General features: G+C 34.6%; 1 protein-coding gene across 1 annotated transcript; it reads left to right on the forward strand.

Moving 5' to 3' along the window:
* Positions 1-25,884, forward strand: LOC132547130 (uncharacterized). Its single transcript, XM_060210885.1, has 2 exons — positions 1-1,282; positions 23,611-25,884. The coding sequence occupies exons 1-2, from the start codon at positions 1,164-1,166 to the stop codon at positions 24,719-24,721; spliced, it is 1,230 nt and encodes a 409-aa protein (XP_060066868.1). The 5' UTR covers positions 1-1,163; the 3' UTR covers positions 24,722-25,884.
* Positions 25,885-26,633: the final 749 nt, after the last annotated feature.

The raw sequence follows: 26,633 nt of genomic DNA on the forward strand, positions 1-26,633 counted from the left end.
GTGTGACTGATGTGTACACAAATACGTTCGGGGCGGAGCTTTATGAAAGATTATTACAGTTGAATTCTGTCACCGTTTAAAAAGTCAAGATTTGTGGAGCTAACAAGGTCGTACCGGTAAAATCTTTACAAGCCGTGCTTACACATGAGGACCGACTAATTGATCGTTATCAGGGGGAGGGCGAGCATTATTGACGTCTAACGGAGGAAAAGACTCGATGAAAAGGCCTCAATTAATAATTTTCGCTTTTCAACGAACGCAGTGTATACATCGTTTAGTTTGGATTAACGTCAATACAACGAGTTTACGAGTTTTTATATTATTCTCACAGTGAATCTTGTGAAACATTCTGGTAGTTAGTTTTTTTATTGACAAATATGCAGGCTCAGTGAAAAAAATATATATATGTTGTGTTTAAACACTCTATTACAGTGGAAATTCACCTACAACTAGATTATTAACATAGTATGGTATATGTAGGGTATGAAGGTGTTAGATATGTACTATAACAGTGTATATTTATCTGAAAACTGGATTTACAATTGTATATAAGATAGCGCAAGGATGGCAGTAGACGTAAAACATCTGTAGCGTGTGGTAAAACTCAGACGAACATTGGAGTCGCTTGCAAACGTTATTTCTGTGTGTGATATAGCAGATCTGGCTAGTAGGAATGGCTTGAGTGACATGAGTGTGTTTATGTCCTCTGTGCCAATTCCTTGAATATTTATAATTCTTAATTCCTGAGCTACCCCTGCTGGAAATGTATGTATAGATCTTCCTGTCAGATGTTGGTGCTTCTCACGGAAACAGCGAGAAACCAGCCAAGCATAAGGATAAAAGACAGAAAATAGCACGTATATCGCCGTATGAGAAACAGAAACACTAAGGATATAGAACAACCGGGACTGCTATGAGTTTGTCCTGGTGTTGAAGGACAGATGATGGATTTACGCTAAGATAAGAATATTGATACAACAAAATTATCTCAGACGAAGAAAACATATTGACGAACAGAAGGTAAATTTATCTAGAAGTGAAAGAAAAACGAAGAGAAGTGATACAGCAGTTTGTTTGACGGAAAAAACACGGGAAAAGAGTATGTTGGATTTTCCTACAATCAAAAATATGTCCGGGACGTAATGTAATTCCGGAATGTAAGGATGCGACTTGACATTTGGAAGCGACACTTGGTGGCCGCAGTGGGAATCCTTGTGACTGTTGTCCTGTTAGGACAGCTACTGTGGATGGTAGCAATACCGGGAAACGATATCTACAAAGAGTAAGTATTCAACTAATGTATGAAGTGTGTTTTAGACATATATTTACTTCCCTGTGTAGTAGTTTCTCGTTGGCTTTGTTTTCCTATACATTGTACTAAAAATACAAAGGTTTAAACAATTTTAAATAATGAACAATGATATACTACGTTAAAGAATATATTGATTTTTATAAAACGGAAAAATAGACAAACTAAGGCAAATAGTGTAGGGGCATAATGTTTGCGTCTAAACATTGTTTCTTAAAGAACCGTCGTGTAAGGGACAGGAAATGAATACATGACACATCAAACGTTTCACACATCACATGGCATTACAGAGAAATGATATATAAAAAAGCTATAAAAGTTAAACAAGACACTTAGTAACTTATTAATGGTTTCTGTTATTCTTTATAAAGAGCCAATCCTATAGTTGTGGGATCTGAATTTTCACGTTCATTCTAGTATGTTTATTCATATGATACTGGCTGTTCCGAAGATGTTAAACCCCGTGTGATAAATAAATATTATGTGTTCCACGCAATCTATATGTTCCTTTCTTTGTGCGATCTTGTGTTCCTTCCGAACTTAAGTTTTTTGTTCGATCTTATGTCTTTGTGCGGTCTAATGTTCCTTCCGATCTTATGTCTTTGTGCGATCTTGTGTTCCTTCCGAACTTAAGTTTTTTGTTCGATTTTATGTTCCTTCCAATCTTATGTCTTTGTGCGGTCTTATGTTTCTTCCGATCTTATGTCTTTGTGCGGTCTTATGTTCCTTCCGATCTTATGTCTTTGTGCGGTCTTATGTTCCTTCCGATCTTATGTCTTTGTGCGGTCTAATGTTCCTTCCGATCTTACAGCTTTGTGCGGTCTAATGCCCCTTTCGATCTTACAGCTTTGTGCGGTCTAATGTTCCTTCCGATCTTACAGCTTTGTGCGGTCTAATGCCCCTTTCGATCTTATGGCTTTGTGCGGTCTAGTGCTCCTTCCAATCTTATGTTTTGTTCGGTTTTATATCCCTTAAGATCGTTTGTTTGAATTGTGTTTGTTGCTTTTTGCGACCTATGATGTCACATGTCCCTTGTTGTATAATGTATAGAGTCTACCTGGACATCAGACTCTTAAGGAATTAATCTACCCCTGACAGGACGTTATCTATTTTAACACCGTAACAAATGATAGCTGAAGAAATCAATGTTTAAGCACAATGTACGGGATCGTTTCAGTAGTATTGTAGATTGAAATTGACGCAGTATGGAATTCCTAAGTCATGACAATGAAATAAATTATTGATTTCAGAAAGATGTGAGTATATTTAGCTCTGCAATTCCATGAACTCATTGAGAAAGGTGGACATGTGCTTAGATAGCACGATATAAAGAGTTTTAAGGATTACCAAGCTAAAAGTACATAATAGAACGTAGGCATAATGCTCGCTCCATGAGAAGCATATTTCGTACGTTTAGCATCTTAAAACTTTATCTTTAAACCGAGTCCCTTATAACAACATTTTCTAAAGCGAAGGCATTTAAGTACAAACGCTGGACAATAAATAAACAGTTATGTACACAAAAAACTAATCTCAACAATAAAGATGTGAGACAAAAGAAAAGTGACAAAAGTCAAAGTTATTGTTTTTACTTTCATGATAGTTTACTACTAATAGTGAAACCGACGATATATGGACGAAATTCACAAAGCAGTCGCTTATAGAAAAGTAGGAGCCATGAAACTTTCTGCTGTGTAGTGTTGTTATTTCGAGATGGTCCGGGTTCAATGTTCTAGAGTTTAAGGCTAATTAAAGAGGAACGTTACATCAAGGTCCCTGGTTTGTTAATGAGGATTGGTAGTTCCAGGGTAGTTCCAGATTAGTATGCATCTATTACATCAAGGTTGTATTGTATAGAAATATATTGAGGTTTGTGTGTTAAACAGGGACGAACACTCAACGTACTTGAGTATATAAAGGAAAACTAAGGTAATATTCCTACTTCCCGTTATTTCGTTCCATATTTTATCGCGCCATTGATCAATTTCGTTATTTTGACTAGTCATGATATGATTACAATTTAAACGGTGTATGTATAGCTGTTACTGATATATATACTAAGTAATATAGTGTTTCTCAGACGTGGGTTCCTTACTGCTTTCCCTCATAATTAACACAGAACAATCAAACTACCATAGTTCATGACTTCCAATCGTTTCCTTCCTGGTATGTGTACAAATTACTGCAGCCACCAATACTTCAGATATCTAGCGAGAAGTCAGGTTTATGCTGTGTAATGCACTCCTCTGTAGATCCACGCGATACGGGACTTAGCAGGTATTTACTGTATGTATAAACAAGTTAAAATGACTTAATGAATTGTCCTAATTACGTCGTAAAGGTATGCAGACAATTTGACATGTCTAACAGCTGTTTATCGTGTCAAAAAGACAGTTGACTGCGGGCGCACTGTATGTTTTTATCGGCAATATTTAATGAATACATACCACTCGATAGGAATAGTAAGCTACCTCGTGCAGGAAAAAGAGTTCTAGGCACCGCTCGTCGCAATGTCGAATTCTGAAGAACAAGGTCGAGGTATAAATAAAATATTATATGTGACACGAGCTTTGTCTCATTTCGTGACCGTTACTGTACCTAAGTATTATGGGAATCAGACCAGGTTTTCTACAAGGGTTCACGCCTTTTTGCTTCATCAATGACACTCGCCATATAATAAGGATTAACAAAAAGTAAACTTTCTTATTTGTCATAAATTCGTAACAATATACGTTTCATAAGATAAATACAATGTTTATCAATGGTGTCACGTGATTTCTACTAAAGCACAAAAATACAAATAGGCGAGGAGGGATAGAGAAACACATTTAGAAAATACCAACATGTAAATATAATCATAATCCAAACACTAATTCAGTAAGACAAAATATGAACGAAAGAGTGATTTACACGGAGACTCCTTTAAACGTACAACGGAAATAAAAACATGTGTTCCAGAACAGTCCGCGTCTCCTGCTTCTTCGACATTACCTCAATGTAAAGCTTGGCCAATCCAAATAATATCAAGTCCTCAATAAGGTATACAACAACGGACTCAACAGGCAAACGAACGATCCTCAAACATGTCCAACTTCATATTGCAAAACGAAATAGAACATTTCCGAATGAGATCATTATGAAAACCGTAGAACGTCACCACAATGTTCATCAACCTGCATCTGTAAAAAATATAAGCTTAACTTATTTGTTGTGAAACTGTAATATGACCTAGATAAATCAACATTTTAATAATCCGAATCATTGAAATATCTAACAGTGTTATTGTTTATGTTGTTAGTTTGTTCACATTTAGTTCACCCATTCAACAAAATTCCTGACAAACACAACAGCTTTTTCGGTGTAGTGATGAAAGTCTCGGGAACTTTTACAATCAAAAGGGTTATGCTATTTATCCCTCAAAAAGACAAATAGGTACGAGATTAAAAGTTATTTTTTTTAATGTTTTGGTAGCGTTTGAGTGTTCCAATGAAACTACATGAAAAGATATTGCAGTATCTATATTTTTGTTAATTATTACCCATATTGATTAATGTCAATGAACATCAATCATTTCTTTTATTTTGAAAGTTTGAAATATGACATTGCTGTTGAATTTTATTGATATGAAATGTACAACATTTTTTCATGTTACGATGTGGTAATTAAGAAACGGGTTTCACGAACTGTTTATTAAAAAGCAACAATGAGTACATGATTAAATCTGCAATGTTGATAGACATGATAAAAGTCGAAGTTGGCTGCGAAATCATAGTAATTACCATAATTGACAAACATATGTTTTACCATGAATTTGTAATTTGTTGATGTTATCAAAGAATTCATAACTTTCTAATAAAATCAATGCATAATGTTTAGCCAGTATCGAGTTAATCGTTTCTTAGAATGTCCGTAGTGGCAGTAACGCTCGCCATAAGATGTTTTATCTAAAAATCAATACTTGAAAATTGAATTATCGATACAATTTCTAGCAATCAATTATATAATCACGAAAATCGTTTCTGAATTATGAAACAGACTATGATAATGTATGGACATTGGCGCAAAACATATTGTATTGTCAAAATATTAAATTGTTTATCTTAATTAAAATTTGCGTTCATGACCGTAGATAAGGTCATTAATTCTCGGATCGATAGATTCGTTTCGACGTAAAATGCGCAGATTATGTTGATGGAGAAAGGCATGCTAAATTATGAGTTAAAGTAAGGTTTAAAAATAAGCGAGGCCCTGGCGAACGTTGTTAACAATGTGATTGCAATGATTCGAAATAGAATCTTGCAGTACATTCGTCTTGTCAAATTGTCATAAAGTCTAAAAATTACATAATGAGACAAAACGACGGGCAGTACATGTGATAAAGTCAAAACATCTAATTTTCATCATTACTTTATTTTATTGTTTTAGAATCTTGTTTCTTTTCTGCTAGGAATTTTTTCAAATGTATGTACAATGTAAATTGATAAACGTATTCTCTACATAACCGATAGGTTTGTTGTTTTGCTCGACTCTATCTTATTACTTGTATTAAATGGTGTCTTCACTTGTGTGTCTTTTGTACTGACTTCTGTGACAGCAGCTGGTAGACACTGCTGGCTGACCACCTGCATGCCACGTTTATAAACACCTGTAATTGACGTTCTTCTAAAATTATCCTATATATGCATATATGCACCTCCATGTCTAGAATTTGAATTTCTCTCTATCACTTTGGAATTTTCTCACACGGCTCTACGGTATATATGGTTCTACATTGAGGATATTAGCATCACCGCCGAGTCCTAGAAAGACAAAAACGCTGTATGATACAGTTAACTTCATCTTTTGGCTCTAAATATTTCGAAGTTTATACAGTATTATCAAGCTAGGAGGTCGTCAGTGATGCAAAGTTGTTAAAACCTAGGACGAAATAAAAGGTAGTCAGGATAGGGAAATGCTCTAGCTCCGTTATCGGAACGAAATCACAAATGTTTCTTGATCCAGTCAACTGCATTGTATTAATCAAAACCATAATGCCATGATGATTTGTATTGTCAATGAATAGATAACAAAGTATCGTGTACATTAAAAATTGCCTTTCTTCACTTGTTTGCTGATAAAATCCATTCACGAGAGAATCGTAATCTTCTACACATGAGGCAGATTTTTGTGTTGAAATGGTGGAAATTACAACAAGAGGAACAGCTCCCGCTAGATATAGTTTACTTGTATTTTTGCAACAATTTGGGGGAAATATAGTCAATGAAATTACAAAATATGACACAAACACTCTGTACAGTGGAGTGTGGATTTACACGCACTTTCAAATAGCTCGGATTCAAAGTACTATGAAATTAAATAATGTCGAGGTATTGATAAACCATTCACAAATACGATGCAATCAATTGACAAAACAGTAAATGGCTAGCAGATTTACGAGTTTTATTCCGTTATAATGCAATAGATCTCATCTTGATTGAGAAATAAAACCGCCAACAAAGCACTTAAAGTCACTGATGCGTTATTCAATTAACCCAACATAATCCTTAATACTACTCCGTGGTTGACAGTAATGTGTTTCTGCCTGAGTGATCTGTCTACGCCGTGCATAAATGAAGCTTGGTATACGATGTTTGCCATTAGCAGTTTGGACCGATTAGCATAGTGTCCATATGATGTGATGATTTTGTTTAAATAGTGTACTCTCATGATAGTTTACATTGATGAGAAAGCAATATGATGTAATACAAGGATGGAATAGGTATATCGATGATAAATACAGTACTTCATTTCTGAGTAAAGTAAAACTTTAAAAAGAATAAGTTATATAAATGGCATTCATCTACGAAATCATTATGTCATTTGTTTTGTATTGTGTAATTGTTTTCCATGCTTAAATGTTTCATAAATATATTTTTTGTCTTGGTATCCCTTTCGTTTCGTTTGTTTTTTTCTGTCTTTTATTATTTTTCATTTTTTTTTTTCAATTTTTCTGTGTATAGAGTTCAGGATATTTCGGTGATCCTCGGACCAATAAGATCTGTTCAGAATCTTTCCCAATGCTTTGTGTACGTGTACAATTTGTATATGTGCGGTGAGTAAGAGCCCTCTTGCATGAGAACATATATTGTATCCATACTGCTTTTGTTGACATATAACAAATTTGTTATAAAAAAAATCTGTTCAGAAGGATAAAAAATGAACAAAGGAACTGGTTGTTTAGAAATAAACTAGAACAGGTAGGAGTGTCTTAAACCCCCCCCCCCCCCCCCCCCCCCCCCCTAACAGTTATAAATTCTTCTGAGTACGTGATTTTAGTTGGGGACTTCTTTGTTATCAACTTCTCAGTTATAAACGACTCCACTTGCTTGGATTGGCCAAACTTTAAATGACAGGTACATGTATCATCGGTGATGAAAAAGAAGCTCCATCTTTCGTAACGCATGGTCTTATTTCCCTTATCCTTCTTATGGGCTTCCATTTTCATGTTTCCATCTCATTTGCATTATTTTGAATTTGGACTCAGATATATATCAACACACCAGTTTGATTTCGTGTTGGTTATGAGTTTTTCTGCCAGAAAGATTTCCAATATACACTGGAAAAATTTAACGGATATAGCTACATAGACAATGACAGTTATCATGACTTTGTCCCTTATCTATATCTTGTGATGCATAAGGATCTACACGATTTTCCAAATTTGACGAAATACTTCATGAAAGTTGTCACACCTGGTACAGGAAACGCCTCATAATCTGCAATATTTTGTATAATCTGATGTCCGTTTTTCTTTCCGTGTAGAAATAGCGTCCCGGTTTTATTGACGCTGCGGCTAATGTAAGTCAAACGTGACGTAACTGTTTATCATCGTATCAATCGAACATTATGTATTGTAAAAGAACATTAAAAAATTCAGCATCTTTTGCCCATGAATGCCCACAATTAAGATATTTTAGGTGACAGGGCTCAAATCAACATTTAGACCAATCAAATCGAAGAATAATGTTGACTAAATTGTTGTCTAGCACTGACGTTTTACCAGTAAGTCCGTCTTTCAATTGACAGAAATATACTGAAATAGTTTGCCACAATAAAAGCTGTAAATTGGTAAAACCCAACACCCAATGTCTTCATTCAAACGCAATCGCCTGTACGTCGTCAGGTGGTCTCGAATACAACCAAATACAACGAAATTAGGAACATCATTAATGAATTGATGTCCTTCCTACAATTAAGTCGATTTGCTGACCATTTATGCAAATTTATATCTTATCAAACATTTGAAAAATATAAGAACCAAAGCAATATTTATTTGAACATGTCAACTGGACAAACTCGCATAGAAATCGATTTGAGACATGTTATTGTACAATCATTTCGATGTCATATGAATACGGTTGCCACATTAATGGCGCCATTGATGAACACTTTTTTATAGTGCCGTCACTCTGAATTGTCCTACGATGGACACGTTAGCATGACTCCCAACACGGTTACATTATACTGACAACTGTAAAACTAGTCCTGGTTTATCCCTGTCGATGCTGGTCAACATGCAAAAAACATGAAGCAAAGTTGTAATTACTTTGGTACCTCAAAACCAACACCAATTGAGGATTTTCAACACTGAAACTTTAATGTGACGCAGTTTTAAGAAATACAATAGAAGTAAGGAAAATATATTGTCGCTTGGTGAAATAAAATGAAAAAAAAATATATGGCGGGTATCGTTGATAAAGCAGAAGACGCGAACTCTTCCAGAACACCTGGTATTTTTCTCCTTGTATTTCATCAGGAGTCTCCTAGTAAATCTTTTAGTAAATAGTTTGTTATAGTTGGAGTGTTGATTATGATTCTGTTAACAGGAACATTGTGGACTACCTGACAGGGTCCTGGTGGCCTATGTTGGGGGATCTATACGAGGAAGACATTCCTGTCTATAGGTTTATACAAAAACCTGGTGATCTGGTTTCGGTCAGTGCTGGCACGGTCCGTGAGGTATATGGAAACATATACTTGATTTGTGTGGCCTATTACTAAAAAGTTCTATTAACTTAATCGGCATTCCCCATTCCTCCCACGACACCCTCATCACGTGTGCATGACATATTTGATATAGCATTTATCCAATATCACTCTTATAGGTTTTCCACTGTTCTACGAGAGGGAGAGGGCGACATACAAGGAACAAAAGCGCGTGACACATAATGCCAAGCGTTAACCGTAGATTAACGATAAGTTTAAAAAATCAAATTAAGTGAAAAATAGGGCAGCGTAAATATTTAAACAGACACTCTCATACAAGGCAAAGCGATTATTACGGATTCACACGATAAATATGACGGCGTATCAAACAATGGACAATAGTTTCCCCTTATTCTGGCATTGTACTAAAAACACAAATCATTTCTAAAGCAAGACCAGCGACAGTTCAATAAATTCACGACATACGATAAATCAATCTGTTTTTTACTAATTAGGGCGAAATTCGATGTGAATATGTTACCTCCGTCGTGAACACACTGTTTGTTTTATTATCAACTTTGGTCCGTCTCCCAAAGATGGGTTATTGGGAAATCAAGTTCCAATTTGCCTCAATTGGCGACAAGATATTCATTTTCGTTTGTTCATCATCGTATCATCACTTAAAATTGTTCCTTCCTGAAGATCGTATAGCGCCATTTTAATAAAATAAGTTTCTTATTCATGGCCTACCTCCAGGTAAATGATGCCAACACGAGGCAAAGTACTGCAAGGGTGATCTATGGTCATTCAGGTAACAGTAGCATGCCAGGTATTCTAAATCACAATTTTCCTTGTCTACTTGTTCTGGCTGTGAAATTGTAAGTAACTGTTAGACCACTGGTAAATGTGACCAGTGCATATGTACTTAAAACACTGAACATGGATGTAAACTAAGGTAGATATCTGTCTATCCCTATAGCTTTCAGTGAACAGAGGTTGAGTAATGTCTAGCCTGAATACATTTCTATTAACACTTTCAGTTATAAAAGCAGCCAAAATACAATATCTGATGCTAAAATTGACATCCAATAAGTTTAGATGAAATAAATAAGCTGTATTTTATAATTTAATTTATGTTTTAATAAAACGAAACGGTTGAAATCAATACTAGTCTTAACTCGTCTTTGTTTGTACTCGATAAATTGCACTAGATATTACGTCCATAACTGTGTTTACTGGGTGAGAGTGATTGAATCAAAACTTCCAGTAAAATGAAAAATGAAAATGATCTAAAAATAAGTTGGATATGACTAGAACCAATGTTTATTGTTATCATTAATCACGTCAACATATAGGGTACTCGAACTGGTGACGGGGTCGACCGATAGCGCACACGGCATACCTAAAGTATACATGGTAACTAGGGAGTTTTCCGGTAGCTGTCTGAACTAACACATAGCAGGGAATTGTAGTATAGCATTTACAAACTACAATTGATTTTATTTTTTTATTTTGAAAGGTAAAAAAGTAATTATAACTTTAACATTTAGAAGGTAAAACTTTATTTTAAATGTCTGCAAAAATTAGAAACTGAAAAGTGACAAATTCGTAACATTTTCGAATGATTTAAGTTTATTAATTGTCAGGACTGTTAAGAACACGGAGAGACATGTGTTTACTATACAGATATAAATTCACTTTCGATAACGTGCTTTCGTGACTTGACATCCGCCCCTGCAGTGTTCGTGGCTAGATGAGTTTAAGTAGGATTAACCTGTTAGCCAATGTTTGTGTTACTCAAACTGTCATTGACAGGTAGAATAATCCACATTACAAATGTCTCGTCAATTACATCATAAAACGGAGCAAGACTTTGATAAAACTATCATTAGATGCCACTTTGGCATTGCATGACGTCTGCACGATCCTCCACTCCAAACACAGCGACACCAAATATTCTCTTTTCGTAAATACTGCAATGATGTTAAGATTATTAGGGCAATTAAGGTTATAGTTCTGTTGCGCAATTCAGTGAAAACTCCCATATTACTCGTTCGGAACTATTTTGTCATTTGAGAAATATCAGAATAATTATTTTCACCGGCATCTGCAAAAAAAAATACATATTTTTAATTTGAAAGTTTGCTGCAGTGTAAATATTTATTTTAGTAATCCGTGCTGATATCCGTCAGATAACAAAATAAACAGAAATACAGCGTTAGTGTTTGTTAGTGTCAGTGTTGAGATATATACGGGGGCTGTACTCGCGAACTGTACATATTGCGCGTGTAATGCGTGGCAGACTGACACATGCCGCATGATCTGAGCGTAGAGATATAGGCGAACAAACATAACACAGATGATGCTGCAGTGGAAAGCATCCGCTTTAATTTGTCAAACCTGTTTGGCAGGACGTCTCTGGCACTAAAGTTTCCAGAGAAAATCGCAAGCAAAACCCCTGAGAATGATGCAACGTAGGTAGAATTCTGTTCGAGATGTTGCAATGAGTTTATCATATAACTTTGCCCGGAAATTACTTTAGAAAAATCAAAATCCCGATTCTGTAAAAATATGAGGGAATTAGTCAGATATGCAATATATAGATATGTAATTTTATATTCTAATCCTGATGGATTGTTGTAAATGGGAAAAAGAATTAGAAGCATGCAAATATCAAAGTACATGTTTGCGTGTAAAACAGCAAATGTGAAAAGATAGAAAATTTCCATCTGTGACTGTTGGCTTGCTATCGCATTCATCGCTGTGTATTTGCTGTCCATTACCGATGAATTTCTGCCGCGTCTATTTTTTCTACTCGTCAACTTCTTATCATTCCATTTTCTGTCTTCTCTATGTCCCTATTTTTGTCTACATCAAGCATGTGTTGGTTTTAATTTGTAGGCAGCATCTAATCGTAATGAAATTTGTTAATTTCTAAATGATCGGGTGTTAAACAACTTTCAGTCAATTGATGAAGGCAGTTAATGTTTAATGTAAATGGTGTAGTAATGGAAATCGACACGAGTTGTTGTTAAATTCATTAACTGTTTATTCTAAATTTGATGCTCGCGTCGATTACACGTTGATACGAAAAAAAGCTTTGAATACGAAAACAAGGATTTGAATAGATTTTAAAGGATTGCTCTCTGTTGATACGTAATCTGTCTTGCTGTAGCTGTGTGAACAGAAAAACCTATTGACGAGCAATGTTATCTGATACAATGTAGGCAATATGTAGGCCAATGTTTTTTACCTAATTACTTTGTACCAAGACTAGGTTCAAACGAGCAACTGCTCACGTACATTAGCACAATGTAACAAATATTCAAATTTATATTTACACGATCACACGTGCTACTTGTCATCTTGAATAAGTTCGAATAAAGACATATAGAAAAAAAAAAGAATAAAACACTTCTAATGTTCTGTGTTGATATAATGGTTTAAGATAATAATTTGATACTGTAACGTAAAACAATACGCATTTGTGTCTTTTCGTAAATGCTTTATGTCCTAGTGAATAACCGATCTGCTTCAAACGGAATTACTGTTTCTATAACACCACGAACATGGTAAATAAATCTGAATTAAAACTCTAATTTGGAGAAACTAGGGCAAAGTATGGACAGATTAAAAATTTATACGGGTACTCGTGAAAAAGTATAAGGAGAAATATATCAAATGTTCCGGAAGAGTAAGCGTCTTCTGTTTCATTTGTGACAACCGCCATGCACATCTTGGTCAGTCCAAGTAAATAATGTCATGTTCCCAAGTGACAGCAAGATAAACAGCTAGGATACACCTCTGTTTTGGCATATCGTTTTCTGGTATCATAACAATTGTAATAGTATGACATACAGCAGAAGGAATGTTAAGCGATAGAAGATGATTTTCAAAATATAAAGTGGAAGTTTTTAATACAATATTTTAACTGACGTTTGCTTTAAGAGATGAAGTTCGTTAATTTTCGATTGTTCAACGTTTTGCTCTTTTACTGGAATAGGAAAGTATTTATCACGGAAGTAATGAAACAATTTATTATTTATCATTTGTGATTGCAATATATGTATTTTTTCTATATCGCAATTGTCTTTTGCGTCATTGAAAGTAGACAAAAATAAGAGCAACCTCGAAAAATTACCAACCCTTGTATAATATAGAATGTTGTTGGGCTAAGTATTTCGGTTTAATCTGATAAATTAAAATAGGAGTAACTAGGTAGATTTTCGGGATAAATGTGTCCCCGGTGATACAGATTCGGTTCACACAATACGATATAACCTATCGTCTACTTTATCATAAAATTATTCTTACAGTAGGCACAACAATATGAAAAGAAAGTCGACTGATAGAAGTCATTTGATTGTACAGGTCCGATGTAAAGGTCTTGATTATACAATGTTTTGTTATACAGTTAGATGATATCATACACTAGTTCAAACATTTCGAGTGACAGACATCCCAGTACAGACGCGAAGAAGCAATACCAAAGGAAATATAGATATATGTATACATGTCAAATGCCCTTCTCAAACAGACGGTTCCAATTTCCCAGCATGCCTATCGCTGTTACGGCGTCATCCCGATAACGCCACGTGCTGGGAAATGTTTCACGAGCTAGTTTGGACATTCTGACAGCTCCTATCTGCTAAAAAATATCTACGATTTTTTTCTTCGTAGTTCTGATTCTCAAGGATACTACCCTCCTTCAGCTTCTAGGTGTAAACGAACATGACGTTTACTGGAGAAAATGGACGAAAATATATGGTTAACTAGTGTACGGTCTCGCGAGATTTTAGAAATGATAGATAACATCAAGCCTAGTCAACTTAATATTCCACTTCATTTTATTCCACGTAGTGATGTCTGTAAAGAATTCCCTTTATCTTTTAAAATCATTCTTAACATTCGTTAACGAAATAGTTTATTAGCCATGAATTATTCCCCATGTATTCCCCATGTTTGATTTTTTTCTGATTTACTTTGCAATATGATCGGATTTAACTTTTCTAATTTTAGGATTTAAATACAACAATTCTTTTCAATCATTTCCGTCAACGTCAACTTTATTCAGAGAATCTTTAATCTCTAACAACGTCAGAAACATTAAGATAGTATTTTGATTTTCGAATTATTAAATCATCAATGTAGTTAGTCATCGGTTTCTTCAAGAGAACCTCAAACTTGTTGATACGATGCAATCAATTCATTTATTCATAAAGAAAAGATCAAAGTTAACAGAAAGGACAACTGGAAAATTGTGAATGTTTTGCTGTTTATCTGGTTCGCATGAGAAAACGTGACATTACCTACTTAGATTTACATGGCGAGTGTCTTTGATGAAGAAAAAAAAAGCGTTCATCCTTCCGGAACACCTTACCTTGTTTTCTCATTTCTTTTTATTATTATGCAAATCTTTTTCTTTCTTCTTTTTTGTCATGTTTTCATCGAATTTTATTTTGATATAGGACTTTGTTGACATGAAGGTATTTTGTTTTTTGTGTTTTCAAAGTAAATACATAACGGCGAATCCCGTGTGCATCTAGATGGAAACCATCAAAGTAAAACCAATCCCGCCAGCGTTTTTTTTTCTTAGAGAAGACTCTCCTGAATACCTCTATTTGATCACAGTGACATTACAGATGTTACCAACCTCCAAATTGTTTTGTACGAAAATAATGACTTAGTCCTTCATAAATCGGATATCTCCGAGGCTCGCTGCAAGCTTTAAAAAAAACATTCCATGTTTTGCGAGTATTCTCGAAGTGTTCCAAATTTAAATAGACTAAAAAACTTCCTATTCCAAAGAAATGCACTCAGACGAAGTTGACATAACTATAAATGTTGAGATGTTTTATGTAGTGTCAAGTAATGACATATTCTTCCACTCAGTGTAAATGTCAGGCGGTTTATCGTGAAGGGAAAATAAAACACTATATCTGTCAAAATTGTCGGCGCTTTATACACTAGCTCGTGTTGAGTTACGAAATCTGTGACGCGGTAGTCTTTTTCATACGATTTTGACGTGTTCCAAAGCCTGTTTAAGTTTTCCTTAATTTTTGTGATTCGTTTATGACAATAAGCCACACTATATTTGTCATTGTGCATTTAAATACAGAAAATCCGCTGTCAGCTTGAATCCTCATAGAATACACAAACAAGTAGACAATGTTTTTATTCTAAAAGGATATAGCACGCTGAATGTAAGTCTGAACGGCTCATAATAGCAATTAAATGGAAATTGGACACTATCGACAAAGAAAAAGTAATTTTTATAAAAATGGATTCGTAGCGTTGGTGTAAATTTCTTTGGCATACTTCAATTATTGTATGTAAGATTGCCTTTCAGTTTCGTTCCGCTTTTGTTTCGTTTATTTCGTAATATCGAACATTTACATTTCGTTTAAACTCTTACACACATTAAAATTCAATTCAAAAGTTACATAGCGAAATGCTAGATAATACATATGAAGTGTTCTGGTTTTCAGCTGTTGCAGTCGTTTTTGCGATGCATAAAACATTGCTGTAACAAATAATCACGAAGCATTTTTCCGCGTATAATTTTTTTTTTTTTTTTTTTTGCATTTGTATTCTTAAATTCACAAATTTTAGCAGGGTTTTGTTACAGCCGTAGTAATCTACTTAAAGGGCTGGCAGGAATTAATGATATTATATTTCGGTAGTGACAGATGGCCATCCTATCCCGTCCATAATATTACAATATTAAGTGTTTATCACTGTAAAACATTACTGTAGATTCTCGTTTTACTGTCGTATTATTAGCGATTGATATCATATAATTCACCTTGAAACAGCTCGAAGTTGATAAATGCAACGACAGCAGGAAAAAACCAGGCGACTTTCTACAAGGCAATACCACTCCTTTTGTTCATTTGGTTTGGAACTTCGCTTTAATTTTTTTTCTTTACCTTTATCATGTTACAAATCTTTATTGCAAAACGATTTTTCGTTTCCTTAATTCAGTTCTGTGCAATAATGCAGTGGTTTTTTTTCATTGCATACAAATGAAATTTGAAATATGATTCACGCTTAATAAAAGGGCCATATCAAGCTATATGGGTTCTTGTTTCATGTTACTTTGACCAGGAGCTAAACTTACGGAAACGAGAATAATCATTATTTGCGTTATGAAGGACTAAATCATTTGACAATTTCGTCTATATCAATGTCAAATAATATTTATTTATCATAAAGGACTAAAACATTTGACAGTATCATAAAGGGCTAAAGCATTTGACAATTTCGTCTATATCAATGCCAAATAAGATTTGTTTCTACTTACTCGTCAAAAACCACTCTAGTTTTATTGACATAAATTTTCATATAAAAGGCCCAAGTACCCGTTTCCGTCATAAGGCCAACATGAAGCGCCATGCGGGTTCAGGAGATTGTGTCTAAACTCCTGCACGACCTGTCTCTTTGTTGACAGAAGAGTAGAGTTCATGTAAAAAGTTAAACAAGAAATCAACGAATGGTATGAACATAGAAATCCAATCGTTTCGCAATGTCCCTGTTTTTGTTCGACAACGCTTTATATACACCTGGATAGACGATACAACCTGTCCGCCTTGATTCAGACCGTTCATACGTAAGTCCGGTTTCCGGTTATTTTCTTTTGCGACATCCGGTGTGAATATTACCCTTTAATGAGGGACGAACGCCTGTAAAGCAGGGATACATGTTGGCCATTGTTTTCTGAACGACATTTATATTATATTTAAAGAGATAGTAAATTTAGCGCTGTCGCACGTCATTGTAATCGTATAACTGCAAACGGTTTCGAAATGTTTATAGCGTTTAGACATACAGAATTTACGGCTAAGTGTAAATCATGACTTGTTTAAGGAAAGTAATGAGATCAGTAGCTGTTAACAAGAGGAGTCTCTTATCCGAGTGTACCAAACCATGGCATCAGTAATAAACACAGTAGGGAAGGTATCACATTAAACCTTTCTCGCCAATTACTTCAACCTTCGAAGCTCTTTTCCTTATGGATGTTTGTTTATAAACAATCTTTTAACAATCGCCGCACGAGAAGAGATCAAATTCCTCCTAACCAAGCATGGTAGATATCAGCATGCACTTGACACTGTATGTATATACTTACTGCGGATGGAGACAATGGGTGACGGTTAGCTTACAGGTTTCTTCAAGTGAGGACCTTTCCATCGACAGCGATTTATATATATTACTGAAGCTTAAGATTTGTCCTACTTTTTCTTCCCGACTGAACGTCCTTAATTGCAAATGTAGGATACATTACATGTAATGTATCTTTATTTTGATTTCAAGTGTCGAAAGAAATATTGCATTTTTATATACATTTCGTAAGTGTGATCATTTAGAATCTGCTACATCGACATTAAGACATTAAAGGAGGCCATCTAATGCTTTATAATCCCTTTGATTAATCGATACTATTTGTTGGAACCAGTAGACGTAAATAATTCACAATCATACTTCAAATTTAATCCCGATGAAGTTGAATGTCTTTGTTACTCTGCTACTATCGCTACCTCTTCCCAACACATGTATTGCTCGAAGACAGAATTAGAAATATATATATGATGCTTGAGATTTCCATGTGGTTTCCGATCTTAGTGATATTGTGCTTTTATTCTTTAAAAAAATATTAAATACATAGTGTCAACGGTATGGTCATTAAAATTCTAGGGCATATTTGCTAGTTCTTCTTTGGTATTTCATGTCGTGTTTTCATGCCTGTTTTTAAAGCACTTTCTCGTTAATGCTTTTAACACGCGATTTATTGACTTTGTTTTAAATCATAGCTACACACTTTTATTTTTACACTTAGGTCTTCATCTGTACTCTATGACTTTCGTCATCTCGGTTTATAAATATACCTTGACACTTGCCGGAAGGTTCACTGGGGAAAAGACAGAGTGAAGGGCTATATTTACACACATGTCAAACAAATTTAATCCAATTTTAATGTTTTAATGTTAAGTTGGAATTTATTTAAAATGTTAGGAGTATTGAAAGTGACATAAGAAGTGTTTTTGTTTATCAGTAATCCCATGTGGGGCCCCACTAAGCTGACAAGCTTGGTGGCATTGATAGGCGTAAGCAGTCTCTGACAGCTGAATAAAACATCTACAATGGGGGATCACGAGAGGTTCTGGCAGGTGCGATCACTGACTGGTTCAATTGCTTGCACCGTGCCGATATCTCCGTGTCAAGCTTGGGATAACCGCCACAGTGTGGGATACTAGCTGAGTTCAGTTTTATCGACTATAGATGAAACATAATAAAGTGGCTTTAATACGGCTGTACTATTTTACACAGCAAGTTATCACTTGAATATCATTGTAAGCTTCAGTGTTCAACCGCGACGATGATAAGAAGCATCTACTATTTCTAGGTGGTGGTGTCGATTTAGAAATGATTATCTAGTTGGAAACTTGTAGTTTTTCTTTTATGAAATAAGTCACATGTTTAAAAGGTTGTTTTCTCTGGAGAGGCTTTATTTTCTGTTTTCCCCTCGAGGAAGTCTGAAACCTAGATACCTACAAGTGAAATTCGCCCAGAAATCAATCATTTATCTAAGGATTCTTAGTTTTGCTTAAAGGTTAAAAACCCGAAAATTTCAGTATCTCTGAGCATTTTCTTTGGGTTGATAATATCAGAGACGTATATAACATTACAATGTGTTATATACGTCTCTGGTAATATACATTTAATACTATTGATAATCAATAAGCTATATGTGTGACTGGTCTTCTTCGGGTTGGTAATATCAGAGACGTATATAACATTATAATGTGTTATGTACGTCTCTGGTAATATACATTTAATACTATTGATAATCAATAAGCTATATGTGTGACTGGTCTTCTAAATGATTTGATGTAAGGACTTATATTTAACTTCTATTTCAGATTTCAATCGTTGTAAAAACAACTTACATAGAAGATGAACGATAGTAACTGATCTCTTTCCAAAAGCACATGCACTCTCCTTAAATGACAAAATTGTAGTTGGCGATAAAACGGCAATCAAACGTTTGATTCCCTCCATCAACTATTGCATGTCCAAAATAACAATCAACACAGAAGTAACAAAGAAAATGTCGGCATGTCAACAGAATCTTAGTTTGTACACAAAACATGGGTCAAAAAAAAAATACATCAAAACTCTAGAAAGAGTACAAGGAGAAAAGGACCAGATGTTGCGGAAGAGAAGGCGTTTTCCGCTTTATCGATGACGTATGCCAATAAACCTTTGTTTGAAAATTTAATTGTCGTAAAGTAAATGAGACGGTGAACATGAAACGAATTCATCAGATATATTAATGAACATTGAATACGGAGAAAATGATAATTAACCTATATATACTCCAAGGAGATAACGTGTTCCTTTCCTTTTCTTATCTAGATTTTCCATCTAGCTAATACGGATTTTCCATCACGATTACTTAGTTCAGGATATGACCTGCCACATGTTTTTATAGCATTGCGGGAAGGTGAATTGAAAACATTTGCGAGTGATCGGTTTTCAAGTCATATTTTCCAAAAGTTTTCAAGTTGTACGCTCATACAAGCACTACTCAACAGAGATAGAATCATATGAAAAACATCAAAATATCGAGGGGAAAAACCAATTACTAGTTCTAAAACATTCTAAAGAAAGCCAGTATGCGAGCAAAAGAAGATAAAACAAGACAAACATGCTAGTATTCTTATTTTTTTAAGGCTGAGCGATAATTGACTAAATCCATCGCGATAATGTCGCGTTCTCATAAATGATACCGGGCTAGTGACCATAAAACATTCAGCATCGTACACTGCTTTGGACATTTGTTCTGCATTTTCAGTAAACACAAGTTTTATTGTATGTATATAAATAGATATGAAACAACTTCTTCTATTTCACTACGTTAACTTTGTGTATAAAATACATTTCCATCAGATTGTTTTTAAATATCCTACTGAATAATGAATAGTTGGAGTTATCACAACGCTATACATCACTGCGGTAGAATACACAATATGAATCAATATTACATAAAGGACGCTGTAAAAACGTAACCTATTTACTGGCTGTCACATCAATCTAATAACTTTTTATGTTTCGAATACCTTGCTGTTGGAAAAAAATATTTTATTCCATAGGGTTTATCTTCGTTTTTTGTTGTCGTGATCGCAATTCAAACGTCAGGATTTTTTTCATTTTCCCAGTGATTCGTAATTTTGAAAACCACTATAATATATCAATGTGATGTCCTGGCATAAGTAATTAATTCTGAAAGGTAAAAAAACCACTGAACAAATACATCCTATTAAACTTTTATCAATAGCAATTTCAAGCACCACAGACCATTCACTGTCATTAAGTGCGTAACCTTATATTCCTGTTTCATTTCGTTAGTTTTTGACACAAGCTATATATTATAGTAATGATACCTGGCACGAACAGTCTGTCTATGGACACGTAGCTACAAATACCTGCTGAGGAGGAGGTTTAAATAGCATTGTTCAACTTGTCATGTAAGATCCGATTATAAATGAAATGCACGTGCATTAAATTATTATGAACCTATGCAATTACTTGGACGATTCATTGTTGATTCCATACTGAAAAAATATTTGCTTTAAGCGAGGCATTTATTTTCAGCGTACATCAGAGATGTATGTAGCAGTCTATCACTTCGTCTGTTATGATAACTATTTCGTGCGTTTATAGGTAAGTAATGAATAAGTTCATCCTCGTTATGTAAGATTATACTGATGTTTTTACGTCTGGAAGGAAAATATGTCTTTTTTGTCGAACAATATTTTCGTGTTTTTTTTTAATTTTTCATTGATGCTTTTAAAGGATATTTTGTTCTTTTTGAAACAACTGAAAACATTATTTATAATCGGTTCTTGCATGACAAGTTGAGCATTATTTACAATATCAAGAGAAAGGAGCACGTGACTAAGGTAATTTATATAGTTACATATACAGAAACTGATTCATCTTATATTCGATATGTTACATTTCGTTGTTATATTCCAAACACACTAGGGTGAAAGATTTCAAACATAGTTTTTATTCTCCAGGCACACTTTCGAGTGCACCTAGAGGTCAACAAGTACGATGCAGTCATACAATAATTGTGTTGCATTCTTACAACGATATCAGCTCGTGTCGATTTATGTAAAAGCCGCTGTGCCTGTGTAGTTTTGATGACACAATCTTTGACAATACAGCCGCTGTACCTCTGGTGATGTTTGTTTCAATCAGCTTTAATCGTAAAAAGATCCTTTCGTTTAACTTCAGGTTAGCCTGCTGACCTCACAACATACATTTAAAATACATTTCATAATAAATGTACGATACATCATAAACAGAATACTTTATCCGATTATAGAGGCCTACCTCTCTTATACTTATCAAATTATACTGTAAAGCAATATATCTAACATAACATACGATGTGCTTTACCGTGATTTTACAAGTTCATCTTTTTAATACGTTTATTCTTTTTCATTATCTGTCATTGAAAGCTATGGAAAAACTTCATCAGACGGTTTCAACTATATATTGGATGCCATTGTTATTGTTAAATTTCGTGTATGTTGTTTTTTGTATAAAGATAGTCGGTATCAACAGATGTGACCATGAAGAGGTTTTTATATAATGATCGATAGCGATATTTTGTATCTGGTATTTTTTCTACATAAAGGTGAATATCGTTTACTTAGAAATGTAATTCGCAGATTTTGCATTTAAAGTACATTTTTTTTTAAATTATACAGCAGATTAAATAGCATTCATAATTATTATTATGTAGTTTTTTTAACCAGGCAATGAACAGAAAGTACGCTGTGACGTTCATCCCCACCAATAAAATGTTGATTACAAGATTCATTGAATTTATATACAATGTTGACGTAAATCCATGGGACGAGATTTGTTCGTTAGAACTGCTGTTACGTTTGCGATTTAATTTCTAAAGATTATATGGCTGTGTGAGTTGAAACCTTGAACTGGTTTGCTTCCTAAGTAATCCGTTATTGATTAAATGTCACATTGAGAGTAAACACGGACGGAGATATCAGTGTGTGTGGATGGCGGTAAAATGTAGTCGATAAACAGTCATTTTAAGTATAAGTAACAACAGACTGTGACTAAGACAGCATTTTTTTCAATATTACAAACCGCCTGGAGTGTGACATTTATTCGATAAACAGATGGTGTAGAAACAAGGGTAGATAACTCCGACTGCTGTTGTTAATGTCATTCCTAATTTAACAAAAACAAACAAACTTTATAACAATACAATACATAAGATATTTAACGAACGACAAAACCACATCAATAGTGTAAAGGGAATCTGTTTTAGCGCTTGAGATGATATGAATACCAATATACAGAAAGTTTAAAACATTCATCACAATGTGACTACAACATTTAACACGTGTATTTCGATATTGATACAACTTTGCCCAGGAATACATTCTGCTAAGCTCCAATCATTTTGCAAATTTACGTGATTAAGAAAGTTTAGAAGAATACCTTTACTTGATCATTATGTATATATAACTTCAGCTTTGTGAATCTGTTGGTGGGGACATAACATTGGGTGCAATTGAACATACAAACCTATGTTAAACGAAAAATCATGATACCAATTCAATCTGAGTCTGTAACTTGTGTTAACAAGTTAAGTATGATGTCGCACGTGCTATGCGCTTTCCGTGATGTCACGTCAGAGATAGAGTCATTCGTGGGCTCGTAATGAGGGTTACGTTTAGTGTTAAACACAAACATCTGAAGGATTTACTGACTTCGGTTCGGAAACGACCGTAAATTGAGACATGCTTACAAACAGTGAATTTCAACTCCGCTTTTATATGACAATAGCGCTAGATATGGCTTGAAGTAGTTTGCCACGAAAGTTGCGTGCATTGGGGCTTTAATATTGGCGAATAGTCCAATGACACTAGAAAACTTTAAGACGTTGGAGTTTGCTAACACTCTGCAGGAAAAGATTTCATTTACCTACACTTCTCGAACAAGAAAACAAGTTTTACTACAATTCCGATCCAGTTTACAAATAATACCTTTTTGTTTAATGACAATCTCACGCAAGGTCCATGGCAAATCTGACAGCATCTTTCGAACATATACAGCTTAACCTTACTAATACAACAGCCTGGACCGTGTGAATAGAGGAAATCTGTTATATCTCCTCTGCAGTTATTGACGAAGATAATCTATAAATGGCGGTTGGCTGGATGAGACTTTGGCACTATAATGTTCTTCAATATATATCATTGAATATTAATATTTCTATTCTCTTGTTTCAGAGATGACGTAGAGCTGCGGCGTCTCGTTAGATCTCTCAGTAGTCTGGAAAAGGAGAGACAGATATCGGAGGACTCGAAACATGAAGTTGATCGACGAACAGTCTACTCAAAAGTGCCATGGCTTCAAAGACACTCCGACAAATTCTTGCCAAATGTATATCTGAGAAAATCCCCCAAGCCTGTAATACAAGATTCTGCCATAGTGTTTCTCCAGCAGGAATTTGCCACGTCAGATTCACTACTTCATACTTGTTTGTCAAATATATCATATGATAACGATCTGTCCATGTCACCGGTAATGCACGTGCAAAACCGGTTGTTGTGGGAATCAGGAACAAAAGATTCCGTTTCATTCAAAGAACGAATAAAGGTGCATCGTGGCCCTTACTCGTTTGGTGCTTGTGATAAAATTAACATTAAATGTGCCCATTTTATTATGATGCATGATCCATTTGAGATAGCAACGTCTGGATATGAATTTTGCAAAGCAAATCCATTTCATGAAAAATGTACTGTATTTCAATCAAAGTCTGTTTCCCTAAGGGAGTGGATACTCCTACAGAAAGGTGCTCTATTGTATCAATTACTGTTTTCTCCAGAAATGTGTTCGTATGACAAATCAAAACAGTTGAAATATCTCCATATATCACAAATGAATTCCACTCTTCGTGATCAAGATCAGAAGAATCCTTGCTGGTATAGACAGAAACTGTTGTTAGGTCAAGCGTTAAGTGACACAGACATCGGTCATATCACAGACTACATTGTCAGCCATCTTTCTGAATGGTTCGCTGTGATCGGTCTCGGTACTGATGTAGATAATAGTTTGTTAATGTTTGAAAAAGCATTTGAACTTCCCTTCACCAAGTGCAATCAACGAAACAACAACAATGGCGATGATTCAAGCTACAATCAAAGTTATAACAAAGATAATCAAGTTGTATCAGAGGCAGATGATACGCCTGACGAAGATGACGACATGGAAGATGACATGATAGATTTGAGAGATGATTACCGTGTTCAGGAAGCATTGCTTCCAGATTTAAAGATTTATAGAGAAGCTAAACGATTATTTCATATCCAGCAACAAATCCTTCTAAATAGATTATAGTAAAACATTGTCTATTTGTTTTCTGAACAGTTTTTAATTAGATATGAAATTTAATAGTTTACATTAATCTTTTTACTGTCAACAATTTGTCGTTGTTCTAGAATCATCAGATATATGGAAATTACGAAATTTACTTAATTATAGGGCCGGTGCGCCTCCCCATCTAGATTTTGACTTTTCTTTCGATCACTTTAGATTTTCCTCAGTCGTCTCATAGGCTTCAACATTTATACCCTTAGTATCACTGTCGAATCCTAGAGGGACGGAACAGCCGTATGATGTAATATCACTGTCGAATCCTAGAGGGACGAAACAGCCGTATGATGTAATATCACTGCCGAATCCTAGAGGGACGAAACAGCCGTATGATGTAATATCACTGCCGAATCCTAGAGGGACGAAACAGCCGTATGATGTAGTTTAATTCATTGTTTGGCTCCACTGTATCTAATTCTCAAAGATGATATTCACTTGTGTGTCAATTTTCAAAATTATATTTGATATCCGTTGCATTTTATGTCGTTTCCTGAAAACCAATGCGCACCTAAACAAAATTGCTAAACGAACTTTATTGAAATTTACTCAACAACGTGTGCGAAAGGATAATCAAAAGTTAGAATTATATACATTTACAAAAGACACCAAGGTGCATTTGATGAAATATTTCAAATAATTCGACTTACAAAGTGTACATTTGGAAAAACGAAAATAGTTTTGAATTATTTGATGATAATTCCATCAAACTATTCGATAGACAAAAATAAATAAATAAATAAATAAATAAATTAATTAATTAATTAATTAATAAATAAATAAATAAATAAATAAAAGTTTACAAAACCCAGCACTTGTTAAGCACTTCCGAAATAAAGTGAGACATTAAACTGTATATCATGACAAGTTTTGAACATTTTAAAGTAAAAAGTTTGGTGTAAACTATCGATGATAGTATGTGTGAATGTGTTGCCCTGTTTTAAATGACGTCATTAGCGTTTAGAGATCGAATCTGGAACGGAAGATGGTGATAGACTTAAAGAGACACTGGATGATTAAAGGACGAAAGGAAGAATATTTGACTATTTGATTGGAGAAAATGTTTTATATTTATATCGAATGATTGATTGAAATGCGTGTGAATAAATAATGAATTATTTAATATTAAATATTGTGTGAGTTTTTATTATTAATTTTATTGATGTAATATATATATACAAGAAATTTGTATAGTATAGTATAATGGGAAGAGGGCTTGTTTTGTATAGTGTTATAGTATACTGGTGAGAGGGCTTGTGTAGTATAATATCATAGTATACTGGGGAGGGGGCTTGTGTAGTATAATATCATAGTATACTGGGGAGGGGGCTTGTGTAGTATAATATCATAGTATACTGGGGAGGAGGGCTTGTGTAGTATAATATCATAGTATACTGGGGAGGAGGGCTTGTGTAGTATAATATCATAGTATACTGGTGAGGGGGCTTGTGTAGTATAATATCATAGTATACTGGGGAGGAGGGCTCGTGTAGTATAATATCATAGTATACTGGGGAGGAGGACTTGTACAGTATAATGTTATAGTATACTTGGGAGGGGGCTTGATTTGTATAATGTTATAGTATACTTGGGAGGGGGCTTGATTTGTATAATGTTATAATATACAGGAAAGTGTTTTTTGTAGCATACTTTTATAGCATACTGGGGAAGAGGGCTTATGTAGTATAATGCTATGATATACTGGGGATGATGGCTTATGTGGTACACTTTTATAGTATACAGGACGGTAGGTTACAAAATCTTTATATCCTGGAAACATAATTTCTCTTCATATGTCCGTGGGTAGCGACCATTTTATTTAATTGATATCTGCTATAAATTGTATATAAGTAACAAAACCTTACAGAAAACTCAGCAT

Source organism: Ylistrum balloti, unplaced genomic scaffold (genome assembly GCF_031769215.1).
Source record: "Ylistrum balloti isolate Yb309-2 unplaced genomic scaffold, AGI_CSIRO_Ybal_v1 Utg369934, whole genome shotgun sequence".
Lineage (NCBI taxonomy): Eukaryota > Metazoa > Mollusca > Bivalvia > Pectinida > Pectinidae > Ylistrum > Ylistrum balloti.